This window comes from Prionailurus bengalensis, chromosome B3, assembly GCF_016509475.1.
Source record: "Prionailurus bengalensis isolate Pbe53 chromosome B3, Fcat_Pben_1.1_paternal_pri, whole genome shotgun sequence".
Lineage (NCBI taxonomy): Eukaryota > Metazoa > Chordata > Mammalia > Carnivora > Felidae > Prionailurus > Prionailurus bengalensis.
The window spans coordinates 144,661,242-144,679,281 of record NC_057355.1 but is presented as its reverse complement, the minus strand read 5'-3'; the positions used below and the strand labels follow the sequence as shown (position 1 = coordinate 144,679,281).

At 52.0% G+C, this 18,040-nt stretch overlaps 1 protein-coding gene across 1 annotated transcript in view; it reads right to left on the bottom strand.

The window, feature by feature from the left end:
* The window catches only part of DYNC1H1 (dynein cytoplasmic 1 heavy chain 1), a 77,511-nt gene that overhangs the window by 17,043 nt on the left and 42,428 nt on the right, over nucleotides 1-18,040 (bottom strand). Inside the window, exons 26-48 of the mRNA XM_043557043.1 lie at nucleotides 17,787-17,981; nucleotides 16,878-17,160; nucleotides 16,553-16,653; nucleotides 15,863-16,022; nucleotides 14,571-14,814; nucleotides 14,213-14,396; nucleotides 13,713-13,925; nucleotides 12,733-12,971; nucleotides 12,405-12,561; nucleotides 10,449-10,676; nucleotides 9,742-9,972; nucleotides 9,328-9,468; nucleotides 8,667-8,900; nucleotides 8,370-8,576; nucleotides 8,170-8,291; nucleotides 7,511-7,676; nucleotides 6,399-6,562; nucleotides 3,163-3,292; nucleotides 1,481-1,614; nucleotides 932-1,046; nucleotides 669-830; nucleotides 373-587; nucleotides 66-270 (exon numbers count right to left, since the gene is read on the bottom strand). Coding sequence (XP_043412978.1) covers nucleotides 66-270; nucleotides 373-587; nucleotides 669-830; nucleotides 932-1,046; nucleotides 1,481-1,614; nucleotides 3,163-3,292; nucleotides 6,399-6,562; nucleotides 7,511-7,676; nucleotides 8,170-8,291; nucleotides 8,370-8,576; nucleotides 8,667-8,900; nucleotides 9,328-9,468; nucleotides 9,742-9,972; nucleotides 10,449-10,676; nucleotides 12,405-12,561; nucleotides 12,733-12,971; nucleotides 13,713-13,925; nucleotides 14,213-14,396; nucleotides 14,571-14,814; nucleotides 15,863-16,022; nucleotides 16,553-16,653; nucleotides 16,878-17,160; nucleotides 17,787-17,981 — 4,230 coding nt within the window. The remainder of the gene's footprint in view (nucleotides 1-65; nucleotides 271-372; nucleotides 588-668; nucleotides 831-931; nucleotides 1,047-1,480; nucleotides 1,615-3,162; nucleotides 3,293-6,398; nucleotides 6,563-7,510; nucleotides 7,677-8,169; nucleotides 8,292-8,369; nucleotides 8,577-8,666; nucleotides 8,901-9,327; nucleotides 9,469-9,741; nucleotides 9,973-10,448; nucleotides 10,677-12,404; nucleotides 12,562-12,732; nucleotides 12,972-13,712; nucleotides 13,926-14,212; nucleotides 14,397-14,570; nucleotides 14,815-15,862; nucleotides 16,023-16,552; nucleotides 16,654-16,877; nucleotides 17,161-17,786; nucleotides 17,982-18,040) is intronic.

The following is an 18,040-nucleotide window of genomic DNA, read 5'->3' as shown; positions in this document are numbered from 1 at the left end:
TCTTCATCGATTTACGTCAGTACGATGGTTAGTTTTGCTTTTTCCAGGACTTTGAAACAACCCACCTGGTGAAGAGTCTGATGAACAAATACACAGCTGTTTACAATCGCTTCCCGATGTGACGGTGGCTGTGGTAGTTTGTCATACACCAGCGGCATGTAATCAGGCACGATGTAATTCGGCTTCTCCAGGTCCATTTTACTCGTAAATTCCTTGCCCACTTGATACAGCGCTTCAGTGGACCAGTCCCCAAACCAGTTCAACACACACCTGCAAAAGATGCCCACGTCTCAAATAGCTCCCAAGAGCCAGGTCTGTCCCTTGAGAAGAAATCGGCTGTTGTAACCCAGAGCCGAGCACACGTTGGCCCACCTGTTGAAAAGTGCCGGGGAGGTGGCCGCGCGGTCCTTGAGCCCCTCCGAGGACGGGTTCATGGTGAAGACGACGTGGAGGTTGCGGATGACCTGGCTGGTGAACCATTTGTACAGTTCCTCGTGCGAGTCCAGCATCAGGCCCTCCTTCTGGGCCCCCTCTTTGCACTGGGTCATCAGAGTGGCGTACTCATCTCCTTCAAAGAGGCCGGGGACCTAACAGACGAGAGGGCGTTACGACTGACCGGCCCTGGGAAGCTGACACCACCACCCAACACCACGCAACGTGGCACGTACCTCCCCGTTGGCCAGAAGGGTATTCATTCGCTCCAGGAATCCAGAATCTAACACGTTGGATTCATCCATTATAAATGCTATCTTTTCGTTCTTACAGCCGGAACGCCTCAGCACCGTCCGAAGATCTTCATCGAAGTCTTCCCCGGTGTACTTTCTGTGCACCTGCGGAAGCAGTGGACAGGTTAGGTCCAATCTCATTCAGGGAGCCATGTGCGTGAGTCGGGAAACTGTCGCTGGGAGTAAGAGGCATCGACCAGACCCACCTTAATCTGGTACACACTCAAACCATTCATCCAGGCCACAAAACGGGACAGGGTGGTTTTTCCTGCTCCACTGACACCAATCAGAAGCAAGTGGCCTTGAGGCTGGCGGAATATCCTGACAGCATCAGAAAAGATAAAAGGGTTTTAGGCTCTGTTCTCCTTTTGACACTCGGGTCCTAAACTTTCTCAGGAGTTAACCTACAACATCTCTAAGGTATTTTAACTTAAATTGGTAAGTCAACCACTTGTTGAGCGACTGCTATTTGCCAGGCCTAGTGGGGGACATGGTCCTATCCTCCAGACACCCAGGTGGCACAAGGCAGAATCTAACAAGAGGTGTCAATCATGGCAGGAACAGACTATTAGCAGGAGCCGAGCGAGTGTGCGGGAGGCAGGTAAGGGACGGAGAAGCGGGACTTAGAAGGAAGGGGGGTTGCTTAGCTGAGAAGGCAGAGATGGAGGTGAGGGGAGGTCGGCTGGGAGGATCCCCTACCACTACGTGAACAGTGGCGTGGGTGAGCAGAGAGGCTGTAACGACAAAAAGCCCACCGGTCGATCCTGAGCACGTGGTCTAACACTTCATTGAACAGGACCAGAGGAACATCAAGTTCTTCTTCATAGAAGACTTTCAGCCTAGCCTTGACGTAATCTCTCAATTCTTCCTGGTCTACTGGGATGTAATCCTAGAAAAAAAGAATTAAGACCCAATTACTAAGAGAAATCATCTTCTGTATTATACCAGTCAATTACAATTCCAGGTGCCAAAAAACCTTTAAAATATACGAGAAGGTATCACTTACAACATAGCAACAAAAATGTAAGTTAGCTGGGACTCGATCTAAAACCAGGGGAAATCTTTGTAGAGAAAACTGAACGTCCCTGAAATACCTCATAGAAGGCCTGAATAAATGAAGAAGACAGAAACCATGACCGTGCAGGGATAAATGAACTGCTGTAAAAACGTCAGCTCCATCCAACTTGACAGAGAAAGTGAATACAATCCCAGCCACAAACAATCTCAGTGGTGGACAGTGGGGTGGTTTTAGCATAACTTGACAAGCCAATTCTAAACTTCATTTGCAAGAGGAAAGGGCCAAGGACAGTCAGGTCAAGATCGCCCTAAAGAAGAACCAGGTGTGAAGGCCTATCCTATCAGACTTCGTTGTCCTTATCTATCAAGGTCATGCAGTTTTGAGCACAAGGAGTGACAAACGAGCAACAGAGCAGGACAGAGCCTCTGAAACAGACCTGTGCAGGCAGGGAACCCATAATGACAGATTCTGCCAAGTAAGGGATCATCCAACAAATAGCGCTGGGTCAGGACGTCCCAGGGGAAAACTGGAAACAGACCTGTAGCTCACTCCACACACCCACACCCACACCCACACCCACACACACGGATTATGGGTTTAAATGACAGAACTCTGACAACATGTGCTTGTCAGAAGATACCATAAAGACGGCGACAGATGAGCCACTGGGAGAAGATGGTGCCTATAAATGAGAACGATTAGCATCTGGAGTCCAGAAACACACAGAAAATTCTAGCAACACCAAACCTGTCTTGCTATTTCTTGCTTCTGTGCCTTTGCTTCTGTCAGGCCCTCTCCCTGGCAAGCCCTTCTTGACAAAGGTGTACAAGCCCCTTTAGGAGCCAATATCAGGGTCAGCTCTACTGAGATCTCTCCAGACGGAGCTGTTTCCATCGGTCTCTCTCCCCCATTGGACTGTGCGCTCTCTACAAGATTTTCCTCATCCCTGTGCCTGAACTACCTGCTGAATGGAATGCACATTGAAACTACACCTTACTAAAAATCCTACTCTCTTTCAGAAAAAGAACAGCTCACAACTATTCTAGAAGCGTCAACTTTGTATAGTATAACAGTATAGGAAATGTTTTTACATGGATTATTCACAATTGGCTCATTTCTGGAGTGTGAGGGAAGTGAAAGCCAAGGGGAAGACTCCTTTTGCTGCAAACACGCCGAAGCCTGGCCCCTGACGGGTGGGACTGCATGGCTCTGGCAGCAACCATCTCATGGGATGAGAAACACACGGCCGGCCCGCCAGCCCCGGGCACACTCCGGGGACAGTCTACCGTAAGTTATCAGCATCGTGCCTGGAACCAATGATTTGCTTACAGGGTACTTTGGGAAAAAGGTCTGTTTGACAAGAAGAGGATTCTAACTGAAAGAGCAGAAGGAAGCATTTCTGAAATGACAACTTGTTACCTTTGACAGCCAGTTGCTGTACAAGATGGGCCGGCTCATCGCCTTCTCTTTGTCTATGTTGGGAAAGTGCTTCAGAGCAACCATATCGATGTTCTCGTCTGTCCAGCGCCTCTCCTCGTCCTCCACGAGTCTGTCGAAGAAGAGCCGTGTGTGTATCAATGCAAACAGGAGCCGTGCTGAGAGAACACCCCGTTTTGTTGGGGCTGTGGGCAACTCCAAGGGCTAGAATTAGCCTTTACCGGAAGTTTTCATTTTTCTCCCAATGGAAAAACCTAAGAATCTTAACTCCAGACAGCTTAAACAATTAAAAATGTTATTAAACATAAAACCCCTCAAACCTATGGCACCGTTACATTAAAAAAATTCCTCTAGGGGACGCCTGGCTGGCTCAGTTAGAACATGCGACCCTTAATGTGGGGGTCATGAGGGTGAGTGCCATGTTGGGTGTAGAGATTACTTAAAATACAAGTAAAAAAAAATTCCTCTAAAAGTGTTTAATCACATCGATTTACAACATGCCAACGTGATTCTAGTTTCTACGCTTGCCTAATACAAAGTTCCCAGGGTCACAGGGGAACAGGGGGACAGCCAACACACGCAGTGCCAGAGACCCAGGGCTTATAAAGGAAACCATGACGAAGCAGGTAAGACTGAACGAGTCCACATGGAAGGCCCGGTGGGGGGGGGTGTGTGGTGGCGAGCACCTCTTGTGAAGCTGAATGTGTGACACACTCAGGCTACCAGTTGCGGGTCACATAGTTAATGCAGCCAATTGGAATTTAATACAACTTCATCTCTGGCATTTTGGGAAATCTGTGAAATTATAGCTCAAATTTTTTCATTATTTAAAAAAAATTTTTTTTTAACATTTATTTTTGAGGCAGAGAGAAACAAAAAGCACAAGCAGGAAGGGGCAAAGAGAGAGAGAGAGAGAGAGAGAGAGAGGGAGACACAGAATCTGAAACAGGCTCCAGGCTGTCAGCACAGAGCCCCCAACACAGGGCTTGAACTCATGAGGCGTGAGATCATGACCTGAGCTGAAGTCGACACTTAACCGACTGAGCCACCCAGGCACCGCCCCCATCAAATTTCTTCATTATTAAAAAAGAGAGGGTTAAAAGTTTTTCTTGTTCTGTTTTGTTTTAAATAAAAAGAAGCTAACACGATGTTCCTTGCTCCCCTCCCCCACTTGCTTCGCTCATGCCGTGCACTGGGCTCTGGGGCGGGGCTGCTGTGTGACTCAGTGGACTCCCAGGAGCCCGGTGTGAGAGCCAGAGACCTACGATGAAGCAAGTTCTGAGACTCCTCGTGAGCTCAGGTGAGAAGAGCTGCCCAGAGGCAGGACTCACTGGTCTGGAGGTGCAGCCGCTGGACACACAAGTCCGTACCCTCGGTCTGGAGAGAGCCATCTGCCCTGGGTTCTCCCAGGAGTAACATTTTTTTTTTTTTTAATTTTTTTTTCAACGTTTATTTATTTTTGGGACAGAGAGAGACAGAGCATGAACGGGGGAGGGATAGAGAGAGAGGGAGACACAGAATCGGAAACAGGCTCCAGGCTCTGAGCCATCAGCCCAGAGCCCGACGCGGGGCTCGAACCCACGGACCGCAAGATCGTGACCTGGCTGAAGTCGGACGCTCAACCGACTGCGCCACCCAGGCGCCCCTCCCAGGAGTAACATTAACTGACCAACCACATAAACCTGGGACTGCGAGCGGCCAGAGGGACTATGTCCTCTGCATACGGCCACCTCACACTCACCCTGTGAGCGAGGGGACCTGCCCGGCCACAAGAGGCCTGACCTCCTGCACTGTTCTGAGCAGCCCGATTCACAGGCAGAACATTCCCCCAAAGAAAGGAAACTGTGGTGCTGTGTTAAATAGTAAATTAATTAAGAATTATTAAAAAATGTTTTTAAAATGGTTTTTATTTTTGAGAGAGAGAGCGCAAGCAGGGGACCGGCAGAGAAAGAGGGAGACACAGAATCTGAAGCAGGCTCCCGGCTCTGAGCTGTCAGTCTGTACAGAGCCTGATGTGGGGCCCAAACCCACGAACCGTGAGATCATGACCCGAGCGAGCCAAAGTCGGATGCTTAACCGACTGAGCCAAGAATTAATTTTTAGAAGTTTAGAACTAAAGTAACACAAATTTAACTTTTCCTCACCGATCTAAAATGAGCCTGAAAAACTATGCTAAAATACACAAAATATTAAAAAAAAAAATTAACAGGGCAGAAACTAGGAAAATTAAGAATCTACTGTAAAACGAAGACTGTACTGGACTCCAAAGAATGCAAGAAGTTGACTCTGGCTTAAAAACGTCAGTAATTTTCAAGATCCCTCAAGAGGTAAAGACCAACTTTCCACTGTGGTGTTTCCTGGGACTCAAACCACAAAACTTTTCATGGTCCACACTGATCACTACAGTCACGAGCAGCTCGTCCCAAAACTCAGAATCTACAAGGCAAGACCTGAGAAAAGAGGCCAACAGATAAAGAGACAGAGCTGCAAACCCTTTGATGTGAATAAAGTTCAAGGGTGAGGAGAGCTGGTTATGGAAACCACCTGCCAGGGAGTCGCTAGAAGGCATCTAATGGTGTTGTTGTTGTTTTTTTAAATGTTTATTTTTGGTAGACAGAACACAAGCAGGAGAGAAGAGAGAGGGAGACACAGAATCTGAAGCAGGCTTCAGGCTCCGAGCTGTCAGCACAGAGCCCGACGCAGGGCTCGAACCCACGGACTGCAAGGTCATGACTTGAGCTGAAGTCGGATGCCCAACCGACTGAGCCACCCAGGGGCTCCTACTTTTTTTTTTTTTTTTTTAAAGGAATCTCTATGCCAAGTGTGGGACTTGAACTCATGACCCCAAGATCAAGAGCTGCACGCTCTACCGACTGAGTCAGCCAGGTGCTCCTAGAAAGCGTTTAAATTCGCCAGAAAACTCCAGCTTGGACAAGGTTATGGGGCACAGGCATGAGAGTTACCGAGCTTAATGGAAGTGCCTCGCCCCCTACCTACCTACCCTTACTGGTGGTGGGCAGTCCCTGAGCCCTGACACCCATCATGCTGGGGGTGGCTGTGCTCAGACGCCAAGGCTGCCCTTGCCGCCTCTGCCCCTTTCCACCACCAACAGAGGCTGGCTCAAACTTGGGCAGGCCAGCCCTGCACACAGCCTAACTCGGAGGGCCATAAGCATCAGTGTAGGCGGAGCAAGGAGCTAACCGCATCCTTGGCCTTACCTGTCTTGGAAGAGACGGAGGGCTTCATGTGCCCAAATCCGAATGAGGCCTTCCACAGGCAGGGTTTCCAGAGGTCTCAGGGCCTCAAAGATCCCTCGTACCCACCTCGTCATCTCACGGGGTGAGTAGATATAGTGGGGCTGTGTGTCCTGAGTGAATCTCTCCTGCAGGTTCAGAAAAGTGGGAGGTATGTATAAATCCCTTAAAACACATGAAAAGTGGTTAAGAGATCAAGTGCTGTGTAACATTTTTATATTCAAAACAGACAACCTAAACCCTAGAAAATTTAAGGATGAATTAGTAGACAACGTTGGAACCACCGGACAACTATCTGGAACAAAGTTCCATCCAAGTTGCTCACTTTTATGTTAAAATTAATTCTATTTAACGAAACTACAACAATGCTCTTGTGAAAAGACTTTAAAGCATGTAATTCCTAAGTTCAGGGAAAGCCTTCCTAAGCATGATTTTAAAAGCAGGAACAAAGAAAAAAAAGATTTACACTTGATGACGTTAAAAATTCTGCAGGAAAAGTTGCAGTTCCACAGAACGAAAAGCAAACTAAATACCAGGAAGGGTACTGGACACTTCTGGACACTACTGGACGTGCAGGCAATCGGGGAGGAGCGGGGCGGCTGTGCCTGGTTGGGGGTGGGGGGTGGCCAGCAGCTCTCAGTGCCCCGGGAGGCACCGGAACCGGAAGGCATCCCAGATGCGCGAGTCCCAAGCAGGAGGGAGAACCACTTCCTTTCACCAGGCGGTTTGAAAGCGGTAATGAGGGTGGCGGACGGAGACGATGCTGGCGGCCACGTCGGTGGTCCAGCTGCCCGGAGAGCAGTTTGACAACACATCATTACAAATAACCACACGCACACCCATGGTTGTGCTGTAATAACAAGTGTCCGTGTCCTTTGAGAAACTGAGGAGCACACTACCGATTTTGTAAAAAATACTGTATGTAACGTGTGCAGACAAGGGCAACAAGAAAAAAAGGGAAACGTCTGCAGTCGTGGTACCTGGTAGAATGATTTGAGGACAGGCTCTGGGAAGTCCCGGCTCAACAAGAGCTCTAAATAAAGCTCCATCTTCTAGCAGCGCCCGACCCCGCGTACCTGAGACATGGTGTAGAACTCCACCATGGCGGCGGTGAGTGGCTCCGCGTACGTGCGCAGGGACGGGATGAGCCGCAGCATGGCCCGGTTGAAGGTGCCGTAGATCTGCGTCAGGGAGGCGGGTCCCGGGTAATCCACATACACGACCGGCACGTGGCGCAAGAATCTGCGTGAGGACGGCCGGCTCAGACTTCCCAGCTGATCAGCAGTGTGCCTGAGCGGAGAGTGCCCCGGCCCGGCCCGGGCCCAGACCCAGGGCTGCTTCCCGATCCACCCACACAGGCGTCACGTCCCCATTCGCGCAGATCACGCACAAACTGCTGGGGCCTGGGCGCCGACACTAACAGTAGGTGCAAAAAACTTTGAAAAAGAGCCAACCCCAAATGGGAAAATGACGCAGGCTGATACAGCCTCATCGTGGCCCCACAGACAGGTCTGGGGCAGTTAGCTCGTTACCACCCAGAGAGTCAGTGCTTTTATTTTTGAGTGTGTGTTCCAGTATTGCAGCACGGCACAAGGAGCCCAGGGGCCACCCTACGATAATCAGCATTTTGTTACCTTTTTACGACCAAAACCAGATTTCTGCTGTGCTACATTTAAAACAATCTTGGAACAGGGGTGTGTGTGAGGCCAGTGCTGTCTACGGAGCTGTGTGTTACCTGTGAGAGAGGGGCTTTCTTCCAGGATCCGTGGGTGGATTACAAGCCCCGACAAACTGGATCCTCTCCAGCTTCACCCACGTTTGATCTGAGGTTCGGTAAAAGCCTCCATGCTCCACCATCTGAGGGAAAGCGGGAGGGTCAGCACATCAATGGCAAATGTGAACGAGGTCAGTGGGGACTTGTGGATGTACACAAACCTGTCTGATGAAGGATATGACCCTCTGTGTCCCGTATTTATCCATGTCTGGCAAGTTGATCTCATCACAGAATAGCACCAGCCACTTTCCAAGTTGCACCGGGGCCAAAACCACACCGTTGGGGGTGCGTCTGTACTCGCAGTAGTGGTCAAAGGTCTTCAGCAGGAGCTCTGGAGTGGTAGCACTCGAGAAGTTAAGACCCACAACCTTTAGACGGAAGAGGCAAATCGACCGTTACAAGCGCCATCCCGTACGTGAGCGCCGAAAGGCCTGCTGCCCACCTCCCAGCCGCTTTACCTCCATGTCGGGCAAGGCCCGGAGGGCGCTAAAGAGGGTCATGGTCTTGCCAGACCCGGGGGGCCCGCACAGGACCAGCGGCTTGTGCTCAGCCAGCCAGGTGTACAAGAGGGCTTCGTGGCGGACGGTGTCCAGAGTTGGCACGACGACGTCAGGGGCCGCCACCTTGTGTGTCTCCACTTCAATCTGAGGCACCTTGGCCTGCCATGGCGACCATTCTCCGCTGATGGACACCTGCACCCAGAGAAGGGGTGCGGGTCACTCCGGGAGCCACACCCCGCACTTAGAGACTTGCTCACTTTCATATAAACCAGAACTGCTCTCCTTATGCCACATAAAGCAAAGGACAGTATCCTTTGATGAAACGGAAAGGTTAATGGGGCATCTGGGTGGCTCAGTCAGTTAAGTGTCCAACTCTTAGTTTCGGCTCAGGTCACGATCTCACAGGTCGCGAGGTCTGTGCCGACAGTGCACAGCCTGCTTGGGATTCTCTCTCTCCCCGTCTCTACCCCTCCCCCACTCACGCATGCGCTCTCTCTCAAAACAAATAAAGAAAAAAAAAAAAAGAAATAAAGATTAAGCTCATGGTGAGGTGTCTCCAGGACGAATTACACCAACATGTCAAGGTCAAGGCAGGGAGGCCACTCCTTCATGGACTTACTTCATAATCAATAATCGGTATGTTGGGTGCAGCGGGCAACGGCACCGTTGTGATTCTTCTGATGTATTCACCCAGCTCTGCTCTCATTTTCAGCCGACTATCTCCAGACAAGGACCAGAGTATGGCATAAACCAAATATCGCTATTTAAAGAGAGAACGGGATCCGTTTTTAAATAAAATTTCAACAATGAAGACATTTATGGCAACATTAACCTCGAAAAGAGTGGTTCCCAGTGTTCTTGGATCATGGACATGCTTGCACCTTTCTCGGCCCCCATGAAAGCCTGACCCTGTTCCCAGGGAAGAGAACACACCCAAGCAGGCACGTTGTCTCAGGAGGTTCGCAGACACAGAGGCCATCCGTGCCCCAGCCTCGTCGAGCCCCACTCTCCTGCAATGCAGGTGCTCGCTGACCTGAACGTAGCGCTCCAGCTGCTCGATCTGCATGGGGAAGTCGGGGTGGTTGGCGTTGTACTGGGCCACGTTGCGGCAGGCCTGGTGCAGCATGGAGAAGAGCGAGCCCAGGCAGCGGAGACGGGTCAGGTCCATGATGTGCTCCAGCTTGAAGGCGTGCTCCAGGGCCTTGGTGACCAGACCGTTGGACGTGAAGTACGGCTGCATGATTGTGGCCGCGTCCCTTTGGATCTGCAAGAAGCAGTAGATGATGTCTGTCATTTTGAAAAAACCCCGGAGATTTTCATATAGTCTAACCTAGGCCCGGGAGAGAGTCACGTGACCTGTAAACACACACACACACACACACACACACACACACACACACACACTTTTCTGGATAACCTTCAGTGATCAATCCTTAGTCCATCACTGTAATAGAAAAAGGCAGCTGTTCGTCAATTTGCAGAGAAAAGTCAGATAACTACAAGAACTCTTTAAGTTTCCTAAACGGGTCTTCACTTCGGCAGCTGATACTGCTTCTTCGTTAGGCACTGCCATACGACAACGCTGAGGGCCCAGCTTCCACAGATGAGCAGCACCACGGCCCCCCCTGGCCTCTAGACCCTCGGGGATGGAACACCTGACCTCACTGTGCGGGAAGCCCCTGCCCCCCGCCAGCTGCAGATCTGCCGCTGCACTTGGCAGAGCGGTGCCGGCCCTCGTACCTGCAGCATTGGGGAAGCCGCCTCCTCCCCCTCGTCCTCTTTGCCCTTGCGCCGGCGCTGGGCCTCGTCCTCCCCTTCGTCCAGCGGGATGCTACGCAGCCTGGCCAGGAAGTTGTTGAAGATCATGTCTGTGCTGAGAACGTCCTCACTAAACCAGACCATGCCGCAGCGGGACACCGTGGCCAGAGTGGCGTATTTCAAGTCCTGTACTTCAAACATTATTCGCACCTTGAAGAGAAAACACAGAGCAGGTTTAGTTTTGTAGGTTTGATAGAAACTGGGGTGTTAAAATTCTTTTACCTATACACACATCGAAAGAGCGATTAAATTAAATCTAGTTTCTCTGCACTTATTTCAAAAAGCAAAACCGTCTACGGCTGTCATCACTACAGCACCTACCAAAGGCCCTCCACAAGGACCTGGGTAGGAAGTGTGTGTGGTGGGGAGAAGAGCAGGTGAGCCCACAGGACCAGCCCTTGGTGGACACAAGACACAGCTCCGCTGGAAGGGGCATCAGCTGGGGATGTGCGCTAGCCTTACCCTGGGCCGGGCACGGCGACACGCTCCCTGCCTGGACCCACCGACCCTCACACCCATCCCTGGAGCCAGGCGCAGTGTCCCTGTTCCACAGATGGGGCTGGGTACCTCCCCCAGGTCCCACTGCTGGTAAGTGGAGCTGATATTCAAAGCAGACGGTCTGATTCCAGAGCCCTAACCTCAGCGCCGACACACCTCACAGGAGAGCAGTCTCATTCCAACGATAGTCAGGATCTACTGCCTAACGAGTTGTAACAGAGAGACCTGACGTGTCAAGACACAGGCGGAGCTAGGCGCACATTTCCAGACTGGCACTAGGCATCACTGGCTTGGCTTCTCAAGTGACGACAACCACTATTGCTGGCTCACAGGTTCATGATCACCAGGTGCTCCTGTGAAGCGACCGCCCCCTTTTTCTCACGCCCACCGCCGGTCCCTCGGCGAGTCCCGTCAGCATGAACTTTAAATGACACCACAACTCAGCAGCTCCCGTGCAGCCAGCTCGCCCGGCCTGCCCCACAGCTGTGCCTGGGCCACCTCGCAGCCTCTAGATGGTCCCCTTGCTCCCACACGTCCTCTTCAACTACTCTCCACCCGACAGTCAGGGATGTGATCCAGACTCCCAGGGCTCCCGACTCACCCAACGGGCAAGTGCCAGTCTTTACACTGCCCTGGGCCCAACCTGATCTGGCCCCTTTCGTCTCTGGTCCAGCGGCCTTTTCTCCCCTCGCTCCTCATACCCCAGTCAAACCCCCCTCTATCTGGAGGCCCACGGGACCGGCTCCCTCACATGCCAAACACTTCTAGGTGATGCCTCCGCGTCACCATCCCTGACCACGTACCCTCCGGCTCTCGCCAGCACCAACCACTGCCTTCCAGCTCATCTTCTCCTGAGCACTCGACACTGTCTACCTTGAGGGTCTGTTTTCCACATCAGACTGTACGCCCCAGGACAGCAAGGGCTTTTGTCTGTTTTTTTCCTGCTGGACCTTCAGTAGGATGCAAACCCATGCCAGGCCCACCCACGTTTCCTGATCTATCCAGTGATGTGTCCAGGACCTGGACCAAATGCCCGTTTCCAAGGGCTAGGCTGGAAAGCTTCCATGTCTAAGTTACTCATTTTACCACTTCCCAGATGTGCGAGAACTTCACAAATCCTACTGACAACCCCGTAACGCTGGGTTTGGAGCATTAACTGGGAATCACGGAGCGTGGTTAACATTCAGCAACAGTACAAAGTTCCTGTAAGTTCTATAGAAGTATTTCTCACTGGCCACGGGAATGGAAAAATCTAGCACAAGGAGACTCAGTCAACTCTGAAAACTATTTACACAACCGACCACTACACTGTGGAACCTGGAACCTGCCCTCTAGAGCACACAGGATATTTGGTCTGATACCCCACGAGAGGCCACTTACATTGGGCGGAAGGCTGAGACGCTCGCCATTTGGCAGAGTCAGAAGCTTGTTGTCATCCAGCACCGAGTTCAAGTTCTCCACCCACTCGGGGTCCACGTCGCCATCGAAGACAATCCACTGGCGCTTTTGTAGCTCGCCCCTCACGTTGTCTATGATCCTGGTTTGGAAGGATTTTGAAACAGCTTTTTGAGATTAGAAACGCTCACTCGGCAACAGTCTCCGCAGTGGCATTTTCATTCATTCAGTCTTTGGTTGGAAAAGTAACACCCGCTGTTAACAGAAGGACAGAGCACCCAGGTCCCGCTCGCTGGAATCAAGGTTAACTCACTTTCTCAGGACATGTGTGAACAGCCCATCCGTCCATTCCCTGGTGTTGGGGTCCAGGGTTCCATAAAGGTGGTCTTTGCTGATGGCTTTGGGGTCGATGATGTGGGCCACGCCCTCCACACCCTCGAGCCTCTCCAAAGCCTTCAGGAGAACACGCCAAGCCATGCTCTTCCCACTTCCCGAGGGGCCCACCATCATCAGGCCGTGGTTGATCTGGGTGATCTGGTAGAGCTGAAGGACCTGCAGAGCCAAAGACATCACATCCTGACCACTCCAGAGAAAGAACGAGAAGGTTCTTCAGCCCTTCTTCGTGGCAGCAAACAGGAGACATGTGCTAAAGGCCAGCAAGTGCTGCACTCGAGTTTTTAAAGCAGACATTATGTGGGCCGCACCGACAAAAAACATTTCAAGAAAGGTTTTAACTAAATTGTGGGGAGTTCTTTGTTAAGCCGGGAAGGCTGGGAGCCAGTGGAAGAGGGGGTGACTACCAACCTGCCTCAGAAGAGGCACAGAAGATCCCTTCTAGAGAGGGCAGAGACCCAACAGATGAGCCATCTGTGTGACCCAGCACAGCATCGCTCGCGCTCAGCAGGCAGCTTGTGTGATAATATACTTTTTAATCTCCCACAAGAACGAAATGGAGAATGCCACTAAGGACTATAAACCATGTGCCAATTAGCAGATTTACGTTCTTAATCTACGGTGTTGGGAAGTCTTGTAAGTAGAACTTTTATTGGTGTGAATACTTTCTGTTACGATCGCACACTCAGTCAGCATTTCCAGAGAACGAACCACACTACGTAAGTGAGGTTTTCAGCTAAATCGTTAGGTCTACGTCAAAGTTAAGAAAAAAGCCCCAACTCAAATCTTCATAAACCAGGGGATGTGCCTCCCTGGCCCTCGTGGTCAGGGCTCTATTAAGTGTGGCTTCTCCTAGTGGCTGCGGCTGCTGTGGCTGCACAGTGTGTGGGGGCCAGTTACCTTCTCGACCCACATTCCGCCGACTTCTTCTCCGTCTCCGTACGTCAGGTACATTTCCTGGCACACCTTCTTCAGCTCTTCTCGAAGCGCGGTCATTTCGCCCCGGTGGTACTGGACCCCGGGGAACACGTCTGACAGGAGGCTGAAGAGCAGCGGGATGTCTTCTGCCACCAGCTTGGGCACCATCGTCTCGCAGACGCTCTGTATCAGAATCTAACGGCGACAAAAGGACCGAGCCCTGAGTGGCGGGGAGCCTGGCTCGCACGGCCACTGCCGTATCCCCAGAAGGTACGGAAGACGTGGCTGTCGGTGACAGAGCGACTCAGCACGCTCCCGTGGTCCTCACTCAGTTCACCGCACCAATATCAATATCTTCCACACGCCCATCCCAGCACATGTGAATCACAACAGAACTCTCAGGCCACGGCTGGGAGGTTGAAAGGGTGAACTTGAATGCTAGTGTTTACGGTGTGAGTGATTCAAACAACACGTGTACAAACCTCCTGTTCAGGTAGATTTTCTGCAATTTCTCCTTCATCAACTGCTTCCCCTCGCTCTTCTTTCTCCCTCTTAATCTTCTGAATTCTCTCCCTCTTCACGTTTCCCGCACTAACCAGCACACTCTTCAAAGCTCGAAGACCAAAGTCATAGTGGCTCTGAGAGGAGAGCTGCTCGTCACATAGTCTGCAAGGGAAGAGCTCTACCTTGGAACAGTCCACTCTCAATAGCCACATAAGCAAACATCGAGAATCAGACACACACACTTGGGAAGACGTGCCACGATTGCAGAAATGACCCTTCAAGGGCACGTCTTGCACACGCTACTGACACGGCAACGGGTAAGTCTGGGGTACTCACTTGAAGAACGGGACGATTTTGTTGGCGAGGACCTCAGCAGTGCGGAAGCCCTGTGAGTACAGCATGACCTGGGCGATGAGCTGCCGGTCGGGCTTGGTCATGGCCAAGCTCCGGAAGAGCTTCTTCAGATTGTCGGGAAGGTTGGACCTGCCTGCGTAGCCGGGGTTCATGGTGATGAAGATGGCCATGTCTGGACTCACCTTCACCTGTTTGTTGAGCAGCTCACAAGTAATGGGGGCAGAGGCTGAAAATCAGAGAACAGGGTTGAGACTCGTGATGTTCGAGAGCGACACTAAAATCTCCCTAAAATCCCAGACAAAGCACCTGTTTCCCCGTTGGCCTCTAAAGCCCAAAGGCCGGGACCGCAGGGGAGCCCCTCTCTGGCCCTCCTACCAGCACGTCGGCCACCTTCATACACCTCACCTACACGAGAGCTCTGGGAACGTGGGACACGTCACCAGGGGCGGGGAGCGCATATTCTGTCGTGCATTGCTGTGTGTTACAAGATCAACGCAGGGATAGAAATGCGGCGCAATGGTAGGTGCGGATATAAAAACGTATCCATGCCACAGAGCTGACGGGCTCTGATCACGAAGACTGCCCTTTCAGGGGACTGACCAAAACCACCACCGCCCACAGCTGAACTTTATTCCTTGGAGAGAACACTGAGCACACGGGTACTGCTTTCTCAGACACTCCTTTTCCACTGAGGAGGTCTACAGGGCCTTTGGGAAGACAAGTTCCTATTATTGCAGGACAAAAGTGACCCCGCAAATTAACTGCATGTGCCCTGTCCGCCACAGGTGTCATTGCTTCCTCCAGCACGCACCCTGCCTCCGCCGGGCATGCCCGGCTTCGTGTGGCCCGAGGCAGGGGAAGCAGTCCTCAAGCCTCTCAGAAGGCCATCCTATGGTGACAGAGGGCGTGTTCCTAAAGCTCCCTGTGACAACACTCTGCCAACAGGCGGCAGCAAGGCTGGCTCTGTGGGCGTGCAGGGGGAGCAGGGAGAGCCCTCACCGGCCCAACACTCAGTGCGGGCGGACAGTGAGGGACGGAGCACAGGGACTCTCGCTCACCGGGGGAAGGACAGCTAGGGCTTTGGGCCGCTCTGGTCCGGAGAACGCAAACTGCTCGTGCAGTGCTATCCCGGGCCCCGCCGCCCTGCCTGCAATAGTGAGTCCTGGGAGCGAAGTGAAACTCTCACTCGTTTCCAATCACAGGTGTGACCCAGCCCCCGTGGACTCTCCTTCCACAGCCGCTAAGTAACGTGCAGAGGAAAAGGGAAGTCTCACTCTTATCGCAGTTGGGGTTGGAGTGCTCGCGCAGCGCTTCCTGAATGCACTGCACCTGCTGCGACACGGCTGACAGCATCCGCTCCTCCAGGCGGTTGAACTCGTCAAAGCAGCCCCACGCACCCACCTGGCAGAGCCCCACAAAGATCCGTCCCATTGCCTGAAACCGAACAAAGACAGGAGCTCAAACCACCTGCTTCGGGCGGGCTCCACGGCCCTGATCCGGCGGGACCTTGGGCTACCCCCCCCCCCCCCCCGGGTGGCTGTGAGCGTGACATCAGGTTCCCACGGGAGGTGCGGGGCCTGCACACAGAAGTGCTTCACTAACAATGGCGATGGTCTGTGTACAGACGTAGGGCATCACACCTTGTCTCCTCCTGTGCCGATTCCAAAGATAGAGCTGTTTTTACTCTGCCCCTTTTTGTTGATTAAAAAAATCTTTTCCATCATAGTTACTTATTCCCACACACAGACACTAACCGTCTCTTCCAGAAACAATGCAGCTCAAGTCAACACCGAAGCAGGTATGTCGGACACCCCACTCAAAACCACACCATCCCTGGGACTCAGAAGGCCAGACGGGCCGTGCCAAGCCGTGAGGCCAGGAGCCCTGAGAGGGGTCCAGGCGTGGTACTCCCCAGCTGCCCTCTCAGGCCGTTAGATTGTAGGTGGACTCAGAAATCTTCTCACCTGGAAATCAAAGGTTTCATCGCAGTTGAAGACCAAAACAAAGCGTCCAAGCTGATGGCCAAGAGCTTTGACGGACTCTGTCTTCCCAGTCCCGGCCGGCCCTATTGTTTGAAGAAGAGTGACTGAGTACTTGAGTCCACAGGGAGGTATCGTTAGCCTTACCCAGCTTGTTTACAAAATCAAAGGACGTGTAACAACTGCAGACAAATCTGAGGTTCTAGAACGTATGAGCTACGTAATTAAGAAATACATTTAAAATCGTTGATTTAATCTTTACAAATTGCATTTACTCTCTCCATCTGTCCAGGTCTGTGGAGTAACTTACCGAAAGGGGACCCCCCCAGCCTGGCCTCCAAGGCTTGTGTCATGGTCAAATAGCAGCGGTCGGTGAGGGGGGTCTGGACCAGCTTGTCCTGAACACCCAGGTACTCAAAACCATAATTAAATTTGGCATTTGCCATTTGGATCGACAACTGCTGTAGCACATCGGTTTGCTTAGGGTCGAAGTAAAAGCGCATCTGGCTGAGCCATTCGAAAGATTTGGCATTGTCAATCTTGCTTTTGATCAAGGAGCGTGTAACGTCCCTCTGGTGAACCAACTCTGTAATCTGAACACAGAGTCACTTATTAAGCCTTTGTCATAAACTGGAGTAGTGCAAGGACACTGCATTTCCTGGGCACGTGATCATTTAGCAGACTTTTGAGATTCAAGATCCAGTTGCAATAGCTTTCAGTGAATGTTCCAAATCCAAATTCCCTTCCAAAAACAGCACTGTCATTCCCACAATGAAATTACACAGAATCAAGAGCTGCAGCAAAACCAAACCATCAACAAACAAAAACACCCAACGTCAAGCGAAGACCTAACTAGCATGAAATGTGTCAGGAGAACAGCTGTCTCTGTCCCCAGTCTGTCCCCTCCAGGCTGGCCGCAACACTGGTGCAGGCACACCCGGGCGCCTCTCTGGGAAGGGGCTGACAAGCAAAGGCAAAAATCCTGGTCAAGGCTCCCCACCTCCCCTTCCCCAGGATGTGTACACATAACTCCCCTGCTCCCCCAAGGCTACCTTTCAACAGAGTAGAGCGATACCCACACCAGAGAGCTCACAAATGCACCACCTCCTTCTCTCCCTACCACCAGTAAGAGTGCTCCCAGGCGTGATCTCCGCTGACTGCCTGCACTGAAGGCAGGGCCTAACCGGTGAGGAGTGAGTCAGGCAGGCGCGGGACTAACCAAGTGCTCCAGCTTCCGCCTCCGCAGCGGTGGCTGCTCCATGAGGACTGAGTCGGCCAACACGTTGAGGGTGACCTCCACGTTGCTCAGCACGGAGTGCAAGGGTGCCGCGTCACCGCTTCCGCCGATGCTGCTCAGAGCTGTCTCCACGTTTTCAGACCAGGCTATCTGGGCTGACAAAACCACAAGCTGGGCCTGGAAGACAGGAGACACGAGACCCAAAGGATCGTCTTGGAGACCAGCCGGTGCATCCG